A 21,331-nucleotide genomic window follows, 5' to 3' on the forward strand; every position below is an offset into this window, starting at 1 on the left:
TACAACAACATAATTTATTCCATCAATTAAACTTTTTGTAGGGCATTATTTGTCATCTTTTAGAGTGGTCAGTAATGTAGATGATGAACCAATAAGCCTTACACTGTATATCGATGACAAGACGGACAGAGACGGGGAGTGACCACGCCCTAACAGGTTATGGCCTGGTGAGCTGATCATTGTTCTGGTGGTGGGGAGATGGGGGGGGGGGGTGACATGATGGTGGTAAGTGGGCTCAAAATTATGGTGTGAGTGACGTAACGTGAGTGAATGAATTGAGTTGAACGAGTTAAATGAGGGAGTTAGAGTGTAAGTGGCAGAGTGAGTGAGTGAGTGAATGCCGAAACTCTACCACAACCTCCTAGCATCACGTCATCTGTTACTCCTCACATGTAGTAAGGCAAGAACACGTCAACCATTAACCCACCACTAGTCCTGTCAACACCTCATGTCCGGACAACTAACAGACCTTCTGCTGCACCTTCTTCACACCCCAGAAGAGTCGGGGATACTAGCAACCTCCTCTACACGTATAACAACAAACAACCACACAGATCTGCGGCATCTTGGGGAGTTTGGGAGCCAGTTTAGGTGAGCAGGTGGCAGGAAACGTCACCACCAGGACCACAACACGGCAGCGCGCGCGCGCACACACACCCCTCTCTCTCTCTCTCTCTCTCTCTCCCTCTCAATACCTATTATCACAAAAGTTACGTAACTAAACACACCTGCTTCTACATCCTGAACACCTTGTTTAAGTTACTCTTCTAAGCATAATTTATAAATCCTTGAATTACAATAACTTCTTCAAACATAATAACATTTGGATATTGTTGTTAAACATACGGAACGAAAGACACAGACTGGTCACGGGGTTATCGTCCAACAGTCTGCAATCTCTGAACCGCCTCGACGTGAATCGTGTGTGTGTGTGTGTAGGGGGGGGAGGGGGGTGTTGATCTCTCCCAGGTGGCCACACGTCATCCACCACATTTATATCACCATAAAACATTAATAAAATCCTGGGATAACCTGATGATTCCCTCAGCTTATTACACCTGAAGATAAACTAACCTAACACTCCCTAGGTAGAGGTTATGGTGGTTAATCTTCAGGTGATCCAAAGCCTATTCTTAATGTGGTACAAGATTCAGCTAGTGTATGGACTCGCAAGTTAATCAAACATCAACACCATCTGAAGACGTCAACAGATGGAGGTAATCAGAACAATTCACGACACAACAGTACTAGCGTGCCTCACATAACCACCATTACAATCCCAGGCGTGGTGGTGGTGGTGACTCGAGAAGTATGAAGCGCGGGGAGCAACACTATTTCATTCTCCCTACATCTGTGTTGGTGAATCGAGCACGTGGGCGGGTTGTGTTTACTACGGGCGGGCGAGCGAGTGTGGGTGTCTGCCAGCTGACCCAACCGCGGAGGGAGGGAGGGAGGGAGGGGGAGGTGGGAAGTGGGAGGGAGAGCTTGCCTCGTCTGGTGATCTGGAGAGACACAGGGATGAAAATAACTCCCGCACTGTCCACTACCACCATGCGCGCGCACACAACAAACACGTACACACACAGTTACAACATGTCCCTCTCTCCAACTCGTTATAAAGGAGAAAAACATTGCATTTTCTCCCTTCGCTTAGATCTGCCAACGTACTGCATCTATTAACATGATCACAAATTGTACTCGTGCAGGTATGTCTTGGGAGTTATATTCACTGGGTGTTAAGACAGGTAAGGAGGGAGGGAGGGGTAGGGAGGAAAGGTGAAGAGGTAGAAAGAGAGACATACAGACATGACAACCTCGACTACAATACCCCCCCCCCCTCCTCTCTCGTTCCTGCTGTCAATCCCCAACACAGTACACGACGGGAAAAAACTGTAGGCCTTGGTGTTGCCAGGGTGGTGGATGACTGACCAGGGCCATCTAGACGCAGACACACACACACACACACACACAAGGAAACCCACCAGGCACCTACCTCCCAACCCACCAAGATGTTCAAGGAAACGTAGAGAGAGAGAGAGAGAGAGAGAGAGAGAGAGAGAGAGAGACTTGTGTGAAAGTCGTCAGCCTCAAGAAAGAAAAGCTTTTATGGTTACAAGTGATTATTATTATTACATCATCACCACCTCCGATGAGAACATCTGGAGGTGATCACTAACCTCCTCCCCCAAGTACCCCTCAGCCCAGCCCACTAGTCCTTTTGAGTACAGACTTTACCTAAATCATCAAGAGTGCGAGTTTTCTAGTCTAAGTGGGAGGAGGGGGGGGGGAGGGCTAACCTAGACCCTGATGTTATATCTAAGTTTGGGACCCGCTAGTCTTAATGGTTAGTTTTAGGGTAGGGCATAGGGTAGGGTCTAGGGTCGAGTAGGATAGGGTCTAGGGTCGAGTAGGATAGGTAGGGTAAGCTTAATTAGGCAAGTTCAAATTTGGTTAGGCTGGTGAACTTAAAAAAAAAAAAAGTCCACTAGCACTGAAGCTCAATATAACTTACATCCCATGAAAATGACCTCATTAGACACGTCCAAGAATCTGCGACACTTGTACATAAAGATATAAAAGACGCCTCATTATAAATCAAAGTTATCTCAGTGTCAGCTGAGGTAGGAGATCCCTGACTGCCACCATCACGAGAGAGAGAGAGACCGCGTTTGTACCTCGTCCTTGTGTGAGTGGAAGAGGAGGAGGGAAGAGGAGGAGGAGAGGCCGTGAGCATACCTCCCTCACCTTCATCCTAGCAGAGGTGGAGGAGGGAAGAGGAGGAGAGGCCGTGAGCATACCTCCCTCACCTTCATCCTAGCAGAAGTGGAGGAGGTGGAGAACAAGCTATCCATTGTTTTCCTTCTCCTTGTCACTAATAGCCAAGGTCGAGGCAGGGGGAGGGGGGGGACGAGATCACAAGGGTCATCATCGTGTCGAAGGTGAACACTGTCAAAACTAATGGACCTAAGAGAAGGCTAAGGTCTACACTGCACTAAGGCTGTTAATACTGTACTAGATAGAGGCGGGGGACACGAAGGTTCACACTATACCAAGACCCTGGGTACCCGACGACCCTCTCACGTACACAGGTCAACACAACACACTTAACTGATGCAGGTTATAAAGAAAAATAAAAACATTTACTGGACTGTGAGTATATAACAGGTGACTTACACAAGGACACGCGGGAGAGGTGGCAGAATCACCACGTGTGTTCAGGGATATACGCCATGTAAGGGTGATTATCCTACCTGTGACTGACACACCTGAGTCACTGTGTGTGTAAGAGGGGGGGATCATGGGAGTAGGAGTTTCTATTTATCTCTTAAAAGAGTACATGTCAAGAATACCTGTTTCACATCTCCCTTGCTAACATCAAAGAACAACACACACACACACACACAACACTCCCACGATGTACAACGCACCCAAGAGAAAGTTTTGGCAGCTCAGTACAGTAATCTCCGGCGAGGGTGACAGTTCTCTTGGTTTTAGAGAGAGAGAGAGAGAGAGAGAGAGAGAGAGAGAGAGAGAGAGAGAGAGAGAGAGAGAGAGAGAGAGAGAGAGAGAGAGAGAGAGAGAGAGAGAGAGAGAGAGAGAGAGAGAGAGAGAGAGAGAGAGAGAGAGAGAGAGAGAGGTGTAAGAAGTGTGTTTGATGACTGGAGGTAACACAGGTGAATCGACAGTAGAGGAATGTGAATATTATCTACCCACACATGGTTATACTTTTCCTACACTCTCCCTTCCCTCACCTACACTCCCACACACCCTTCTCGCCTCCACACACCCTCCCACACACCCACCATAATGATCAACATGACTCTCCAATGATTCACCGAGGCGCGGCATTTACTTAACATGACAGGATAGGTAAAGTTACTCGTTTCAGAGAACTTACGGCATCCCCTCCCTCCTACGGTGGTCTAGATGTCTGCCAGGTGATGCATGAGGGGTATTTTCTCCTCCTCGTCCACATCGTCGTCATCGTCCTCCTCCTGACGGCCACCCACCAGTCAACCAATACCGCAGTTGTGACTCAGCTGCAAATTCTTCCCAGGTGACCACAAAGAAAACATTCCCGTACAGTCTGTCTGTCTGTTTATTTACCGAAAACACGTGAAAACCTGTTTGTGTGAGGACAGTAACGCTCCTCCTTACAGTGAAGTGACGCTGGTGAGGCGTTACTGTACTGAAATATGATTGATTAAGAGAAGTATACAGTGAGAGTTCAACGATATTTACCGACCAACACCACGACGTCACAGCCACTCTTGTACAGTAGTTCATACCGACTGGTCATTTACATCAACTGAACAATACCACACCGCGCCGCCTGGTTTATCAATGTGATGTCTGTCATAGGTTTATCACTTAAACCCCTTACATACGATAGCGGGTTTAAATATAAAGATACCTAACACCACGAGTACGACACCTTAAGCCCCTCTGTAAGATAACAATCGTACCAAAGGAGTTAAGTTATCGTACTGAAGGGGTTACGTCACACTATACTTGATAGGATACGTCAAAGCATTCAAAGGGTTACTTTCAGGGGTTACGTCATCGAACTCGAGGGTTACGTCATCGAACTCAAGGCTTACGTCATTGTACTCCAGGGGTAAATATCTCACACGTACAACATAACAACACCAAGTACATCTCCCTCCTCTTCCCCACCCATTCCCGTCTCACCATTCCCACTCCATTTCCCCTCATTACTCCCTCCCCCTAACCTTTATCTCTTCTTCGTTTCCCCGTCCCCCCCTCCCCATCCCCTGCACTTGGCACACCTCCAAGGGTCGTGAATCACCACTTCTGGACAATTATAATAAGTGATAATAGTGTTGAGTTGAGCTGGCACTGCCCCCCTACCCCTCACACGTCTGCTTCCTACACCTCCTTCCTCCTGTGCTACCCTATCCTCCTTCTACGTTATCTCCCTCCTCCCATACTACCTCCTACCCTATCCTCCTGCAACGTTACCTCCTCCTCCTCACCCTTCTCTTTAGTCTTTTTTGTTTGTATTTCTCTCTACTGCTTCATCATCTTCTTTTTCTCTGTTTTTACCCCCTTCTTCCCTTTTCTTATTCTCCCCCTCCTTCTCCTCCACATCTCCTTTGGTCAACTTTCGCCCCCTCCCTCTCTCCCCGGGTGTGTGTGAGGGAGGGAGATCTATCACTACCCCATCATCATCACTACACAGGGTTAAGACCAGGAACAAATATAAACCCTCTAAACTAGTGTACTTTGTGGGCAGGGGCACCTCACCCCCAGCTGGTTGGTGACACCGCATACCACCACCCTGGCTGCCATCACCACCCTGGGCTAAACTAATCATCTACCACCTATCCGGCCTAAACTATTATTGGTTTTTCACAAGACTCAGAATTGCGTGGAAGAGCCCTCACCTCTTAACTAACTAATAACAATAATCGTACTAATAATGCTAACCGTAATAATAATAATAATTAGTTTTATCTTAATTAATTTCTATACGTTGAAGTTACCGCGTCTACAGCAACACTCGGACGGACGGACGGAGTGAACACACGTGGGCCAACATGTGAGCACGGGGGAAGCCACAAGCCTCCCAGTCGGCAACACTAGGCACCGCCAGGCATCTCCCAGGGCTAATATTGCCAGCCTCCTCAAGTCGCTGCTGCTACATCACCCTCCCTGTTCTATCACCCCCTGACTCTCTCTCACCCCGGCTCGGCACCACAACACTACTTATATCCTCGGTAATATGTCTATGTTGACTTAGCGTGCTATGGTATTGCTGGGGAGGAGGACACTAACCTAACACTTACTTAACCGATCCATCAGGTAGTGTTACGGTGGTTAATCTTCAGGTAAAAAATAAAGGCTAAGGTGCCAATCTTCAAGTGATCAGTAAACACCCACACATACATATCGCCAGGTATCAACGCCCACCTTGGCACTCTACCTGACTCCAGCAGTAAAAAAAAATACGACCGTGGTGGGCGGAGCCAGGTCTCAACTAAATGGTGATGCATGTACCAGGCGCCCGTATACTACACCCACACGCCCACTACACGCCAGGGATACACCTATATCACGCCCACGCTCACACATACCGGTATACAAGTTTCTGCTTCAGGAGGAGGAGGAGACTGCAGCGTCGACCATAAATAATAATCATAACCTGACGACGTAATGAATGTGTCAAGTGTGGAGGCGAGGCGGCGTCCAGAGGTGATGGAGGGAGGGATGGCAGAGTATAGTGACTGAGCAGAGTAAATGATGGTGATGATGATGGCGTGGAAGAGGAGTGTTTGTGATGATGATGGTGGTGTACCTTTGGGCTGTGGCTGTGATGTCGTTTCTTGGTCCTACGTCGGTTGCGGCGGGAAGACTGCGGGTAGGCCCTGTGGAAGGACCTTTCACTAAGGCGTCGTTCTTCGTGTGAGTCGTCGAGGTCGGGCAATGCATGGTGAGTGGTTTCGCTCTCACCACCAGTCTCCCAGTAGTCGTGGGCTGACACACAGCTGCTCTCAGGGCTCTGTGTGACGACAACCAACACCGACCCTCAGTCATAGTGGTCCAAACTACACACACACACAGGTCAAGGCAGTGGTAACCAAAAGGTTCTTAGAAAGTCGAGGAAAAAGGTTTGAAAGTCTAAGGTCAAATTAGATCTCGAGAATTAGGTACAGTACTTCGAGGACGAGAAACGAACTCAGAAAGGTCGAGAATTAGGCTACTTCGAGGACGGGAATAGCCAACAAAAACTAAATACTCGAGAACAGGAATTAGATCTCACGAGGACAGGAAATGAGGCTTCGAGGACAGAATCCCCCAAGACAAGAATATGACTAGCCAGGACAGACAGACAGAGGCTTGGGAGGGATTGGGGAACAGCTGACGAGGATTACAAAACTAGGAAGGATAGAGAGAGAGAAATAATGTATGCATATGTAAATAGGGTGCTAAGGGAAGTTGGGAAGGAGTAGGGGTGATAACTGGTAAGAAAGGGAGAGGAAGAGAGAGAGAGAGACGGATACACACAAGATGAGGCGAAAGAGGAGGAAGTTGACAGAGAAAAAATACAGAAGAATATACAAAACCTCAGAATCGAACGCAACAAAAAAAAAAAACCCAGGTAGGTACACAGTTACTAGGGTTAGGAGGAGTGGGCGACCCTCAACACACCAAGACCTAGTTTACCTGTGTGGTAGGGTCCTCGTCAACAGTGGAGAGTAGGTCCTCGTCAGGTGAAGCGAGAGAGTCGGCCGGGCTGTCCAGAAACTCCTGTACGAGTAGAAAAACACCAAAACTCTTGTCAGTCTACCAGCTGGGTCCTCGACTGGCTGTCAGTATACAAGTAGAGTCAATTTTAAGGCTTGTTAAGGGGATAGTTGGATACCATATACCCTCAGGTAGAATAGGGTTGTTGATATACCTGTACTACTACTACTTACTACTGCTTCTTCTACTACTACTACTACTATTATCCCTAGTGGTCTATTATTACTATTTCTGGTGATGGGGGCAGAGGGGGAGACTACACACAAGACCTCAACCTTCCTGCAGGGTATAATCAAGCATCTCTCTCCACCCTCCCCCCCCCACCCCAACCCCTCCTTGGGACACACACACACACACACACTGATGATCGCGGAGGAGAGACAACCGGACCTTGAATTGTACCGTAAACATAGTGGTGTGTGTGTGTGTGTGTGTGGAAAGAGAAGAGAAGAGACACATACGACACCGGATAGGGCACTCGAGATAACACCTGTACCTCCAGCTATTATTAGGTAAAGGTACCACATCCGCACCACGCCGCTGCCCACCACCACAACAACAGCCTCAACTACGCATATTACCACAGTACCAACCACAACTACGCATATTACCACAGTACCAACCACAACTACGCATATTACCATAACCACAACTACGCATATTACCACAGTACCAACCACAACTATGCATATTACCACAGTACCAACCACAACTACGCATATTACCACAGTACTAACCACAACTACGCATATTACCACAGTACTAACCACAACTACGCATACATCACAACCAGGCATAATAAAACAAAAACCATGACCCAAGCATTTTTAATGAGAGAGAGAGAGAGAGAGAGCACCATCAGTTAGGGCTAGACCATCTTGGCAACCTACCCGCTAGCCAACCTGCCACTCCTCACAGTCCTAAACATGGATCATCAACCTACCTATCATCCCCCCTCATCATACCTCTCACGTAGGATCACCACTAACCCTCATACGGCCACTACTAACCCCCCCCCCCATCCTCCACACACTAGCTCTTTACCTATTCTTTTACGTTAAGACCATCCAAGGCTAGTATCACCATCTATTTAACTTTACATATTTCCTATCCCCCCAAAACAGCCTTATTATCCAACTATCCATGCGTCCCAGGGAGGGGGGTGGGGGATAGGGAAGACCCAGGGTAAAAAAGACATCACTCTACCTATCCTAAACTATCCTCAAAATCCAAACTAACTTATGGTGGAGGACCACATCAACCCACATTCCTATCCCAGAATAACCCACAATCCTATCTCAGAACAATACCACACTCCTATACCCACCAACCCACACCCCTACACCCACATTCCTACCCCAAAACAACCCACACTAACGAGCCACCCAGCAGCTAACCCATCACCTCACACCACCAGGGTCAGAAGGTGTACCAAGTTGCTTGATGGAGCTGACCTGAGAAGCCCCCACCCCCCCCTCTCCTCCTCCCGTCACTGTCAGCGGAACCGACACAAGGATTCACAAGTCTTCAGAAGCGGTGCCAAAGAGTCATTTCGTGGAGTCTGAAGGTTGTCAAGCAGTTTCAAGGGCTGGGTGGGGGGAGGATGGGGGGGGGGATTCTCAAGGGGGGATTCTCAAAGGGGGGGGGTTGAAGGGCTGTGGGGATTCCAAGAGGTTTCAATGGGAGTCTTTTAAGAAGGTTTCATTCATCGGGAGGTTTTCAAGAGGGATTCCAGCTCATTATGACACAGGGATGCCAGACAGGTAGGTGGATTGAGTTGTTGACTGGGACATGACCTGTAGCAACGAGAACTGTGTGGGCTTGTTCATGAAAAAAGGGAGGAACGGAGGGGAAAAGGATGAAAGAGGGAGGATGAAAAAGAGAGGGGGAGGGATGAAAGGAAAGAGAGGGGAGAGATGAAAGGAAAGAGGGGGGGAGGGATGAAGGAGAAGAGGAGGGATGAAAGGAAAGAGAGGGGGAGAGATGAGAGAGAGAAGGGGAAGGATGAAAGGAAAGAGAGGGGAGGATGAGAAAAGGAAAGAGAGAGGAGAGATGAAAGGAAAGAGGGGGGGAGAGAGATGAAAGGAAAGAGGGGGAGGATGAAAGGAAGAAAGGGGAGGGAGGGATGAAAGGAAGAGAGGGGAGATGAAAGGAAAGAGGGGGAGGGATGAAAGGAAAGAGAGGGGGAGGGATGAAAGGAAAGAGGGATGAAAGAATACAGGGGTAGGGGGAGGGATGAAAGGAAAGAGAAAGGAAGGGATGAAAGGGAGTGAAGAAACGAGTGAAAGGAGAGAGGGGAGGTAACTGCGCACATCACCAGCTCCCCAAAGTGCCTACGTGAGGACTAGTTCATCTCACCACACACCAACTGTCCCAATCCCCTCCACTTTACCTCACACAACCACAACACCCGCCACTCGTCTCTCTCTCTCTCTCTCTAACAGATGTGTACGTCTCCGCGACCTTACTCAATACCTCACATAAAATAAAACACTGAGAGGTTCTATATCTCATCTCTACACTACACAGTTCCCGAGATGTAATCAACGCCACGACCTGTTTTGGCTGAGTCGACCACAACATGTACCCCTACCCCCCTGTCTTAGCACCCCTTTACCCCACCCTCCCCCTGCCTCCAGCACCCCTTTACCCCCCCTGTCTCAGCACCCCTCACTCCTGTCTCAGCACCCTTTACCCCCGTCTCAGCACCCCCCCTCCCCCATGTAGCGCCCATTACTGTTGTCTTCCTTAACAATATAACTATCCATGAAGAGGAGGGCGATCCAGCCCCCCTCCCTCTCCTCCCCCCAAAAGGCATCACCCTGGGGGAAGTATACAAAAGGTGACGTCACACCACAACACTACACGTCACCGTCCTAAACTGACTTCTCCTTTTGGGGGGATTGGGGGAAGGGGGTTCCGTCGTCTCTCCCCTCCTCAGGTGGCCACTCAGGCAGGAGACTGAAGGGGGGGAGTGAATGGGGAGGTGCTTAACCTTAATCCCAGAGAGTGGCATAAGACTGTTGACATTAATTTACCCATTTTGGCATTGTCCCCCTCTCGTGTCCATTACCGTCTGTGTTGTAGCCTCCTACTGGCCCCTGTCCCCCCCCTCCCCACGTGCCTCATCTCCTGTTAATATCCCACCTCACCCCCAGGGAAGAACAGGCGAATGTTGTCAAATGTTGTCACGATGTTGTTACAGTCCACAGTGACTTAATTACAACAAAGGAAGAATGTTAGCCATCCAGGGCTTGTGTTGGCCGGAACTCCTCTCCCTCTCCCCCTCTCTCTCTCTCTCTCTCTCTCTCTCTCCCTCTCTCTCTCTCTGGGCAGAGGATATAATACTTACACTAACAGGTCTGGTGTACGCGGGTGCATTAAGTCACAACGAGGGTAAGTGGCACTAAAGCTGCCACTTCCTCCCCGCCTGTGTCTGGGAGGGAGGAGAGATGGGGGGAGGGAGGGAGGGTAGTTGTCACACACAATGGCCCAAACTGGTAACATTTCACTCCGGCTGTCTCGACACTTCACTAGACACTCTCCACCTGACACATGGTGCTGCACGACGCTGTTACCACACAGGAAGACGTGTCGGACCGTGCAGCACTGTTCTCTGGTCGTCGGTACAACACCCAAAAGATAAAACTACACCCAACACCAAGCCCGCTACACCCCAGGACACAAGAGGTAGTAGTTTAGACAATTGGCTGACGAGTCGAGTCATCCATGATAGCTGTAACAACACCACCAGCAGGTACAGTAACGAGTCTCCTGGTGGAGTTAACATTCTCCCCTTCAATAAAAAAATGAGTGTGAGGCGTAACTACACAAGATCGCCATGACGGAGTTTCACCCACTATTAAGAGACAGCATCCACAAACATGACTTATATCCACCATTCTTACATCGCTCTTTAGTGCAGGGTGACTCTCCACTCCTTCACTGCTGTCAGGCATTCCTCCCAGCTGGTGGTGAGCAGGACGAGGTGGCAGCTTGTCCACACCCCCAGCAGGAAGGTCACTGTACTGTACGTGTGGGCGTGTCGTACACAAACCCCTGGAGAGCGAGTTAGCGGGAGGCGACCCCGAGATCACCGAGAGGGTTCACCAGGTGCCCGACCTTCGCTGACTGCCCCCAGTCTTAATGGTTTGGTGACGTTAAGATGGGGCCTGTTAAAGACTGAGCCTCACTTGACCTGTTATCATGCCGGTTCATTCGGGGAGGTACTGCTGCCCACCTCCGCTCCCTCACATTACCACCACCAGGAGAGTAACCACATACACCAGGTCAATGAACCCTACCACGGCGCCTCTCTATTGCCATACCTTCATGAAACACCATTGTGACCATTTCAAACCGTCCGACAAACAACGACCACTTGGCAACCACCACATTACAACCACGACCACACGACGAGAACTACAAGCAAAGACGAGCACTCGAGACCTACCGCAACTAATTACAAACGCACGATAACCACCCAACCACCCACACACAACCCTCGACCGCCAGCCAACAGGACAAATACCGTGGAGGCTCAGGTAGTTCACGGGACGTAAGCGTGACTGATCTTACTGACCTTGAGGTAAAATGACTTTCAATTAAGAGTGTGTGTGTGCGTGTGTGCGTGTGCGTGTGTGTGTGTGTGTGCGTGTGCTTGAAGCCCTTGTGGTGGAATGTGTAGCCATGTGTGAAGACGATGAAGGAGAATGTCCTTCAGGCAAAGTGTGTTTGGAACTCTTGAAGGAGAATGTTTTAGGCAGACGTGTTTGAAACCCACACGTTATGGGGGGTACGAATTTTGGTGATTGGTTCTCGTACACACAGTTAGGTGAGGTGGACTCGGGGTTAGGTTAAGTTAGATTAGGTGAGATGTGTCAGGTAAGTAACATTAGGATCAGTTTACATTAGTCGAGGCAGCTGAGTCAGACACCTGAAATGGGAGGTGTGTGGTGGGAGGGGGGGTAGTTGTGGTGGGCAAAGACCCATCAAAACCCTTCATACCCTCGCGCGTGAATTCTGCAAGAAGCCTCGCCCGGGACAACATCGCCTAGATGAAATATAACTTCACACCAATCATCGCCAGGGACTATACGTTCCTCCACCTACCCTCTGCTGCCACGTCTCCCCCTCTTCCTCCCTCACCTCTGTCCTCACCTCTACCTGCCTCTGTCCTCACCTCTACCCACCTCTTCCCTCACTTCTAGTCCTCTACCTCTCTCTCCCCTCACCCACCTCTCCCCACTACCTACTTCTACCCGTCGTCCCTCCTCTTCCGCCCCTGATACTCCTAAGAACACCTGACTCGGAGGAAGGGCGGGAGGCTACTGAAGAGCATGTATTAATACCAACAGTGCAACTCTTTGTCGTCGAGGTCTTGTGCCACAGAGAAATGATCGTTAATCTGCCAAAGACTTAACAACTTCCCGCCTCTAGTTGGCTCCCTACCAGAGACTAACCAAAAGGTACTGACTGACTGACCTGTAAATGGTTATCAAGGGGGGCGATAAAGACTTCAACCTACACATGTAACAGGATTCTGATCTATAAATGGCTAAAATAATTGAACTCGTCGCTAGTATACATATATGAGAGAGAGAGAGAGAGAGAGAGAGACATTTAACAAGCTTGGGTATGCACATAGTCATTTATAACCAAGAGCTAAGATGCACGATCCACTCCGTAAATAGTTCCTTGTGTAATACGGGTTATAAATATTTCTAGTACACCACGACGAGAGAGATTTACAGCGTTATGGTTACTTTTTTTCCTCTCAACATCTTGCTAATTAATCACTACCTTATTAACCCTTTTGAGGACGATGGTTTAACTTGAGGACGATGGTTTAACTTGATGAGGACGATGGTTTAACTTGATGAGGACGATGGTTTAACTTGATGAGGACGATGGTTTAACTTGATGAGAACGATGGTTTAACTTGATGAGAACGATGGTTTAACTTGATGAGAACGATGGTTTAACTCTTTCTGGACGCTCGTTTTATCCACTCGTCCACAAGGATACTGGCTGATAAGTGGCTTCGGTACAAGCAAACTTCTTTAAACAGCATACAGGAAGGAGAGGGTTACTTAAGAGACTGGGTATTATAGAGCAAAGGTCAGTCGCCGTAGCATCAAGAAGGTCCTGTTATTTGACGCTTTTGGAGGTCATCTTTCACGGAGCCCCTTTATCTAAAATGGTTTCCGCATTCTCTCTCTAACAAGGGTGAAGAGCGTCTTTTAAAGTGTTCGGATACCAACAAAGATTTATCTATATCTGGCTTCGCTCATTAAATAGGTCAAGAAGCAAATAAATGGTCCTTGAATGTCGAGTAGGTCAAGAAATTATGCTAAATAGCCTCCAGTTCTGTGTAAGATGAAGAAACACCCAAAGGGCCTCGCTAAAGTCTCGTGTGGGTGAGATATACGTTTTTTTTAAGGCTTGAGAAACGGCCATCTCTCTCACCCCTCACATTAGGTTTGCGGGGGGGAGGAGGGGGAGGAGGGGGAGGAGGGAGGGAGGAGGAGGGGGGAGTGTGACGGTTTATTATCAACTGTTTATTTATAAACTAAGGCGGGAGGGAGGGAGGGAGGGTGAGTGTGTGAGGAAGGGGTAGGAGAGAGAGAGAGAAGGGGTAGGGGAGGGAGGACGTGTGAGAGAGAGGGAAGGGGTGGGGAGAGAGAGAGAGGAAGGGAGTAAGGAGTGTGTGTGAGAGGAAGGGGGTAAGGGTGTGTGGGAGGAAGGGGAGTGGGGAGTGTGTGTGAGAGGAAGGGAACCAGGGGTGTGTGAGAGGGAAGGGGTGGGAGAGAGAGAGAGAGGAAGGGGTAAGGAGTGTGTGAGAGGAAGGGGGTAAGGAGTGTGTGAGAGGAAGGGGTAGGGAGTGTGTGAGAGGAAGGGGGTAGGGAGAACGTGAGAGAGAGAGTTTATTAATACATTAGGTGGGGAGCGCTCCTCAAAGACAATCAACCTACCCGGGGCGGTGAATGCGGGAGGGACAGAACGAGTCGCGTGCTGAGGGAGGCAGGGCGCTGTAACATTAACCTACACACTCAGATGTCTGGCGGTAGATTTATATAAGCCAACCTGACACCTGGCGGGAGTCATTTGACCTCTCTTACCTGCACAGTGATGAAGAGGTTGGAGTGGGGTGTGTTCTTGTTACAATAGGAAATTGGAGAGGTGTGTTTTTTGTTACAGTGGGGGGGTGGAAGGGCGTGTTCTTGTTACAGTGGTGGGGGGGGGGGTGGAGAGGACGGGTGATACGAGCCCTTGTTTTTGTTCAGTGGTGATGATTCTAGCTATAGTGAAGGAGGGAGGGGATGGTGAAGGGGGGGGTAAGTTATTCCAGACGTTAGGAGACGTTTAGACACAGTGGGGGAGGAGGGACGTCAATGACATCCCCCACCTCCCGGAGCTCCATCAAGTACAACACCACCCACCATCAGGAAGTGTGCGCTGCGTCAGGTGATTTCGTAGTAACTGACGCTAATCTTCGTTCCATGACACATCTCTTCTTCCTCCCCACCCCACAACCTCTGCCACCCAACACACCGCAAACGCATTAATTTCACCTGACAATCCTTCCCTTTCTCCCTTCCCCTTCCTGAAACGTCATCATCTAACACCACCTTGTCCCTCCAGGTATCGCCCCTACCACGGGAGTCACTGGAAGGTGTAGTAGGGTCACCCACATCCCCTCACTGTCCCTAAAGTTAATATCTTAAAAGAAATACACAATAGTACCCCAACATTCACCTAGAGGGAATAACAATACACCCATAACAATTAACTCGCAATCTAAGTCAGAATCTCACCTTGGAGAGTTCCACCACCACTCCCCACCAACACCATTTTAGAATTCAAGAGGGAGCACTCACCTTGAGGTAACACACAGACCTACAATCTAAAATGGACGAGGTGGGGGAGGGAGGGATACTCACCTTGGCGTATGCTGGCACCTTCGGCCTGATGCTATCAAGGTCACCGACGACCTCCTTGTTGGACCTGCAAGATGAAAACACACACATGGTCAGTATACACCAGGATGAAGACAGGCGAGGCTACAAAATTTATATATATCACTTGAACATTAGACATCCCAACTTAATCTCATCTCACCTGGGATTATTGAGTTTGATTAAATAAGGTAATGCTAAAGTATTTAATCAGGCGAGAAAAAAAATGGTCAGTCACGTCGTGTTTGGTATTAAAGCAGTTCTGAAACATGCAAGGGGTGGTTAACCAGTTGTCACAGAGGCTGACTAAACTACCCTACGTGCTACAGACACCAGCTAGGGCAAGATAAAAACAATCAACAATAACAACAATAACAACAATAACAATAACAATAACAATAACAATAACAATAACAACAATAACAATAACAATAACAATAATATTAATAATAATAATAATAATAATAATAATAATAATAATAATAATAATAATAATAATAATAATAATAATAATAATAATAATAATAATAATAATAATAATAACGTATATGGAGCACTAAAGGAGGCGAGAGTAGGATTTAGGGGGATGGGAGGAGGAGGGGGAGGAGGGATGGGGGAGGAGGATGGGGGAGGGAGGGGGATGGGAGGCAGGTGAAGACAGGACAGGATGAAGGCCACATGGGAGGTTAACAAGGATGGGGGGTAAAAAATATGGAAGGTTTATGCAAGGACACGTTGGAGCACTGGACAGGATGAGTAAGAGAAACACAACATGCCAGGCGATGCTACAAGCTGCTGCACATTGCCCACAAAAACACAACCGAGTCTTAATTCTAAAACTGACTATAATTAATACACAAACACGATCCATATTCTGAACGTAATCTTAATAGGTAAACAAACATATCTTTCCTCCACTAAAACTCTTATCATTCGCCGAGGAAGAATCCGGATATGAAGTATCAAACTACAAAAACGCAACAACTGGATCCGGACCAATCTGACTCAAGCTACTGGGATATTGATGACGTCACCGGCTTCTGACAACATCAGCTACTCAATTCGCCGCCGCCGCCTCCTCTTCCTACTACTACTAGAGACCCAATAAGTAGGTTGGGAGGACCCTCTACTGCATCACAGCAGAGGCGGTCTACGCTTGCAAGTACACGGATGTTGCGACACTGAGACTTGAGGGACACGGGGGGGGAGGGGCTGTGTCAAGACAGGGAAGACAAGTGAGATTGAAATGAAAGTTAAGGAGAGTAAGTAAAGAGGGATGACGTCGATGTAAACAATGATTCCTAGTTTAGCTAAGAACCTCTCCTCCTGTTCTCTCGAAAACTAAACCGCTCACAGCGCCCACCCACCCCACACACACAAGAGTCGAAGCTTCTGCATTGTCATTAAATCCGGGTCAGCCAGGAGAAGAGGACACTGAAGTACGTCTGGCACACCTACAGTGCCACCACCATCCCACCGGCACTCATCTACACCTGAAGTGCCACCACTCACCCACCGACACTCATCCTCACCTGAAGTGCCACCACTCACCCACCGACACTCATCCACACCGACAGTGCCACCACCATCCCACCGGCACTCATCCTCACCTGAAGTGCCACCAGTCACCCACCGGCACTCATCCACGCCCTAGAAAGTCAAGAAACACAGCAGCAAACATTAAAGTCAATTGACAAATAAGGCACAGTAGTGTACAGTGGTCAACACAACCCTCTGGGGCTGATGGTGCCACAGGCGTAAGCAGTAAGTGCGCTCTTCTTTGGCGGGATATTCTGGTAATGATAGTGCATGCTGGTGGCGGGATAAGGCAGGCACGTTATACTGTGCGTTGCAAGGCGGGGCAAAGCAGGCACATCATAGTATTGGGTGAGGGCGGGGCAGGGCAAGGCTGGCACGTCATAGTATTGGGTGAGGGCGGGGCAGGGCAAGGCTGGCACGTCATAGTATTGGGTGAGGGTGGGGCGGGGCAAGGCTGGCACGTCATAGTTTTGTTTGGGCGGGACAGGGTAGGTAGGTCACATGATGGTTGTATTGCAGGGGCGGGGCGGGATGGGAGGTACATCCAATAGCGTGGCATCATGCTGGGAGGGGGTAGAGGTCATGCTGGACAGCTGGGTCATGTGGGGGTCGACCCCTCTACCACCACACACAGCTGGTCATATTCTACCTGATCACTTTGGGGTCATGCTCGCCCCCTTCCTTGCCGTCACCGTGTTCTTTGCGTTTCCTGTGAAGGCCGGGCAGGTGGAGGTCGTGACGCGAGGCTGAGGTGGAGGTGTCGTGCTGAGCCTCCCCATGATGAGCCTCCTTGACACTCTCTTGTGTTCGAGGGTCAGGCGGGGAGGGGCGGGGCTGGGCGGTAGCGACGGCAGGGTCACGCGTAGGAGGAGGAGCTTGGGTCACGGGAGGTGGAGCGGCGGGGTCAAAGGTGACGGGTGAGGCCGCGTCGAGGGGAAGGGCGTCGGGATCCTTGTCGGTGCCGCCCCCCGGGATGGTGGACGTGGAGCCCCAGGCACCCACACATAGGCTGCTCCGACTGCTGCTGCTGCCCACCTCACCCAGCCTGCAGGAACACCACGCTGTGTCACCCTCGCTACATACACAACACTTGCTACACCCTGTGTGTCACCTTCACTACACACACAACACTTGCTACACCCTGTGTGTCAACCTCACTACACACACAACACTTGCTACACCCTGTATGTCACCCTCACTACACACACAACACTTGCTACACCCTGTATGTCACCCTCACTACATACACAACACTTGCTACACATTGTATGTCACCCTCACTACACACACAACACTTGCTACACCCTGCATGTCAACCTCACTATACAAAATAAACTCCTAGCACATAAAGTGGGTCCCATAGGCATGACTACCCGTCAGGGACAGTGTGGATACAGCACACTATATACTAAGCCTTCGGTACACAATGAGGCAGCATGGCCGGTAAACTTAGGTACTCATTTACAGCTGGGTGAACTGGGAGTGCCTAGATATCGAACACCGATTCCCACGTTCCACCGAGCACATAAATACACCCTTAAAAACATACAACCTTACTACACCTCGCATTACACATGAAACAAAGTCTTCACGCCTCACTCCACACAATACACACCCCAGGTCATAATTACACCTCATAAGTCATCCTAGATACACCCAGCATCCACTCCTCAACCACACCAGGTTCAGTGTGGTGTCATGTAGCGCCGCCACCAACCTTGAATAATGACACACCAGCCACTCGTGCTGTGATCGTCTCCCCCCTTCCTCCTCCCTCTTCACCAACCCAAAACACCTGTCATAAAACACGTGATAAAAGCTATTGCAATACACCTGTGAGAAGACGAAGGGGGAGTAGAAAGAGTGGTGGGGAGAATGAGATGAGGAGGATAGGTTAAGCCCCCCACACACACACACAGCTGGGGTCAACATAACTAAGGCAGGTGTTACTGTTATAGCATACCAGGTGACCTTTATACTTCGTGTCCCAACAGCTCAGGTGTTCACTAGCATACCCCCGATGACACAATAATAATTCATGATTATATTGATACTTTCTCTCCTTTTGTAATCATTTTCATTGCGATTATTTTTATCATTATAGTTATTTACTCCCACCATCTTTATCCTCTCCCCTCCTCCCACCACACTCTTGTACCTTCACTTCCTCTACAGGTTAGGTTCAGGCTGGGCAGGGATCGATGGGTAAGGGTCATGAACACACACACACACACACACACACACACACACACACACACACACACACACACACGGAGGGAGAAACGGCGTGAGGTGTGGGCAGACCAACATCTCTCTCTCTCTCCCTCTCTCTCTCTCTCTCTCTCTCTCTCTCTCTCTCTCTCTCTCGTGTCTCCTATTGAACTCTCTCTCAATTAAGGTAGATAGACAACCGGTTAGACGTACAGAAGTGTTTAATTACAAGGAATCCTCTCTCTCTCTCTCTCTCTCTCTCTCTCTCTCTCTCTCTCTCTCTCTCTCTCTCTCTCTCTCTCTCGTGTCTCTACGTGAATCTCTCTCAATTAAGGTAGATAGACAACCGGTTAGACGTACAGAAGTGTTTAGTTACAAGGAATGCTCTCTCTCTCTCTCTCTCTCTCTCGACAAAAACTCCCCCGTCTCATTCTACCAGTTTTCTCCTTCCACACAAACCTATCGTTATGACGTCAATCGTAACCCTTGATCTAAGGCTGTTGAGACCTCCCCCCACCTTATAAACACCATTACACAAGGACAACAACCTTAACCCCCCCCAACACACCCTCCAAAGTCCTCAGATATTCTAATCCATTTATTTATTTACGCGATCTCAAAAATATTACTAAGTTAATGTTTTCTTTATCTCCTGCTGTCCATCCCGTCATTGGTAAGTATGGTGGAGAAACAGTGCTGAGACTGTACTTAGTGGTGGTGGTTAGCAGTAGTGATGGTGGTTAGCAGTGAGTGATGGTGGTGGTGGTAGTTACAGAGTGGTGGTGGTGGTGTGGTGGTTAGCAGTGAGTGGTGGTGGTGGTAGTTAGCGTGAGTGGTGGTGGTGGTAGTTAGCAGTGAGTGGTGGTGGTAGTTAGCAGTGAGTGGTGGTGGTGGTAGTTAGCAGTGAGTGGTGGTGGTGGTAGTTAGCAGTGAGTGGTGGTGGTGGTAGTTAGCAGTAGTGGTGGTGGTGGGATAGTTAGCAGTGGTGGTGGTGGTGGTGGTAGTAGTAGTTAGCAGTGAGTGGTGGTGGTAGGACAATAACCAGGTTACCATATGTGCCCATCTACCACTCAACCACCATCTCAGCTGTTATACTTGGCATGGGGCATCACATACCTTAGCCAACCCACACACCACCACTACTACCACCCACCATCACCACCACCACTACTACTACCACCATCACTTCTACCACCACCACCACTTCTACCACAACCACCATCATTACCCCACCATCACTTCTACCACCACCACCACAATAACCCTCCATGTTACCAACAGGAACAAGTCACTGAAAAACGCAAGAAAATATCATGGCCTACGGTCTTAACTGGAGGAGTGACCTTGTCGAAATAATTCACCCGCCCAACTACCGCTGCTCCGCTCCTACCACTACTACAACGATTACAACCATCACCACCAATACCACCACCAGTACTAATATCACCATTAACACTACTAAAACTACTACCACCACCACCATTACGACTACCACTACCATTACCACTATTCTCTCTCTCTCTCTCTCTCTCTCTCTCTCTCTCTCTCTCTCGAGGAATAACAGTAAACAAATAACAACAACAACAACACTGTAATAATACCAGGTAAGAGCCTAGTAATTAATTAATGGCATCCTCAACATCGAATATTACGACCTTGTAACATCTGACAACGAAGGCATCGTACTCAAGGGCTAATGTCATCGTACTCAAGGGGTTAAGGCATCGTACTCAAGGGGTTAAGGCATTGTACTCAAGGGGTTAAGGCATTGTACTCAAGGGGTTAAGGCATCGTACTCAAGGGGTTAAGGCATCGTACTCAAGGGGGTTAAGACATCATACTTAAGGGATTAATATTCATCATACTCAAGGGCTTAAGACATCGTACTCAAGGGGTTAAGGCATCGTACTCAAGGGTTAGGCATCGTACTCAAGGGTTAAAGACATCATACTTAAAGGGATTAATATTTATGCCTCAAGGCTTAAGACATCATTACTCAAGGGGTTGAGTTCAAAACCTTGACCCGGGGCGAAAGGCCCTCAAGTAGGAGGAGGAGGAGGAAGGACACTCACCAGAAGGGTCCTTCATCGTCGCCGACTCAGTATAATCTCTCTCTCTCTCTCTCTCTCTCTCTCTCTCTCTCTCTCTCATTACACCCACTCCTCCTCCTCCTCCTCATCGTCATCCAGTCTAAGATTAGCCCAAAGGAAGAATAATAATCACACCTTCTCTCTCCTCCATATGTAAACAAAACAAACCAGGTAGCCCCCAAATACAGCCAGGTAGCCCCCCCTCCCTCCCCTCCAGTGTTGTGATCAGGTGGCACCAACAAGCCCTTCAATATAGAGATCTGT

General features: G+C 48.9%; 1 protein-coding gene across 17 annotated transcripts in view; it reads right to left on the reverse strand.

Moving 5' to 3' along the window:
- Positions 1–21,331, reverse strand: part of LOC121858310 (protein FAM13A-like) — a 56,672-nt gene that overhangs the window by 8,080 nt on the left and 27,261 nt on the right. For 4 of the 17 annotated variants that reach the window (XM_042354750.1, XM_042354771.1, XM_042354712.1 and 1 more), the window contains exons 2-4: positions 15,213–15,276; positions 7,189–7,272; positions 6,320–6,523 (exon numbers count right to left, since the gene is read on the reverse strand). In XM_042354750.1, the coding sequence (XP_042210684.1) occupies positions 6,320–6,523; positions 7,189–7,272; positions 15,213–15,276 (352 nt within the window). Of the gene's footprint in view, positions 1–6,319; positions 6,524–7,188; positions 7,309–15,212; positions 15,277–17,415; positions 17,812–21,331 lie in introns of all 17 variants that reach the window. The other 13 variants (XM_042354722.1, XM_042354741.1, XM_042354701.1 and 10 more) reach the window with 8 other exon arrangements.

The sequence above is a fragment of the Homarus americanus genome, unplaced genomic scaffold (assembly GCF_018991925.1).
Source record: "Homarus americanus isolate GMGI-L3 unplaced genomic scaffold, GMGI_Hamer_2.0 scaffold12870, whole genome shotgun sequence".
In the NCBI taxonomy this organism is placed as follows: Eukaryota; Metazoa; Arthropoda; class Malacostraca; order Decapoda; family Nephropidae; genus Homarus; species Homarus americanus.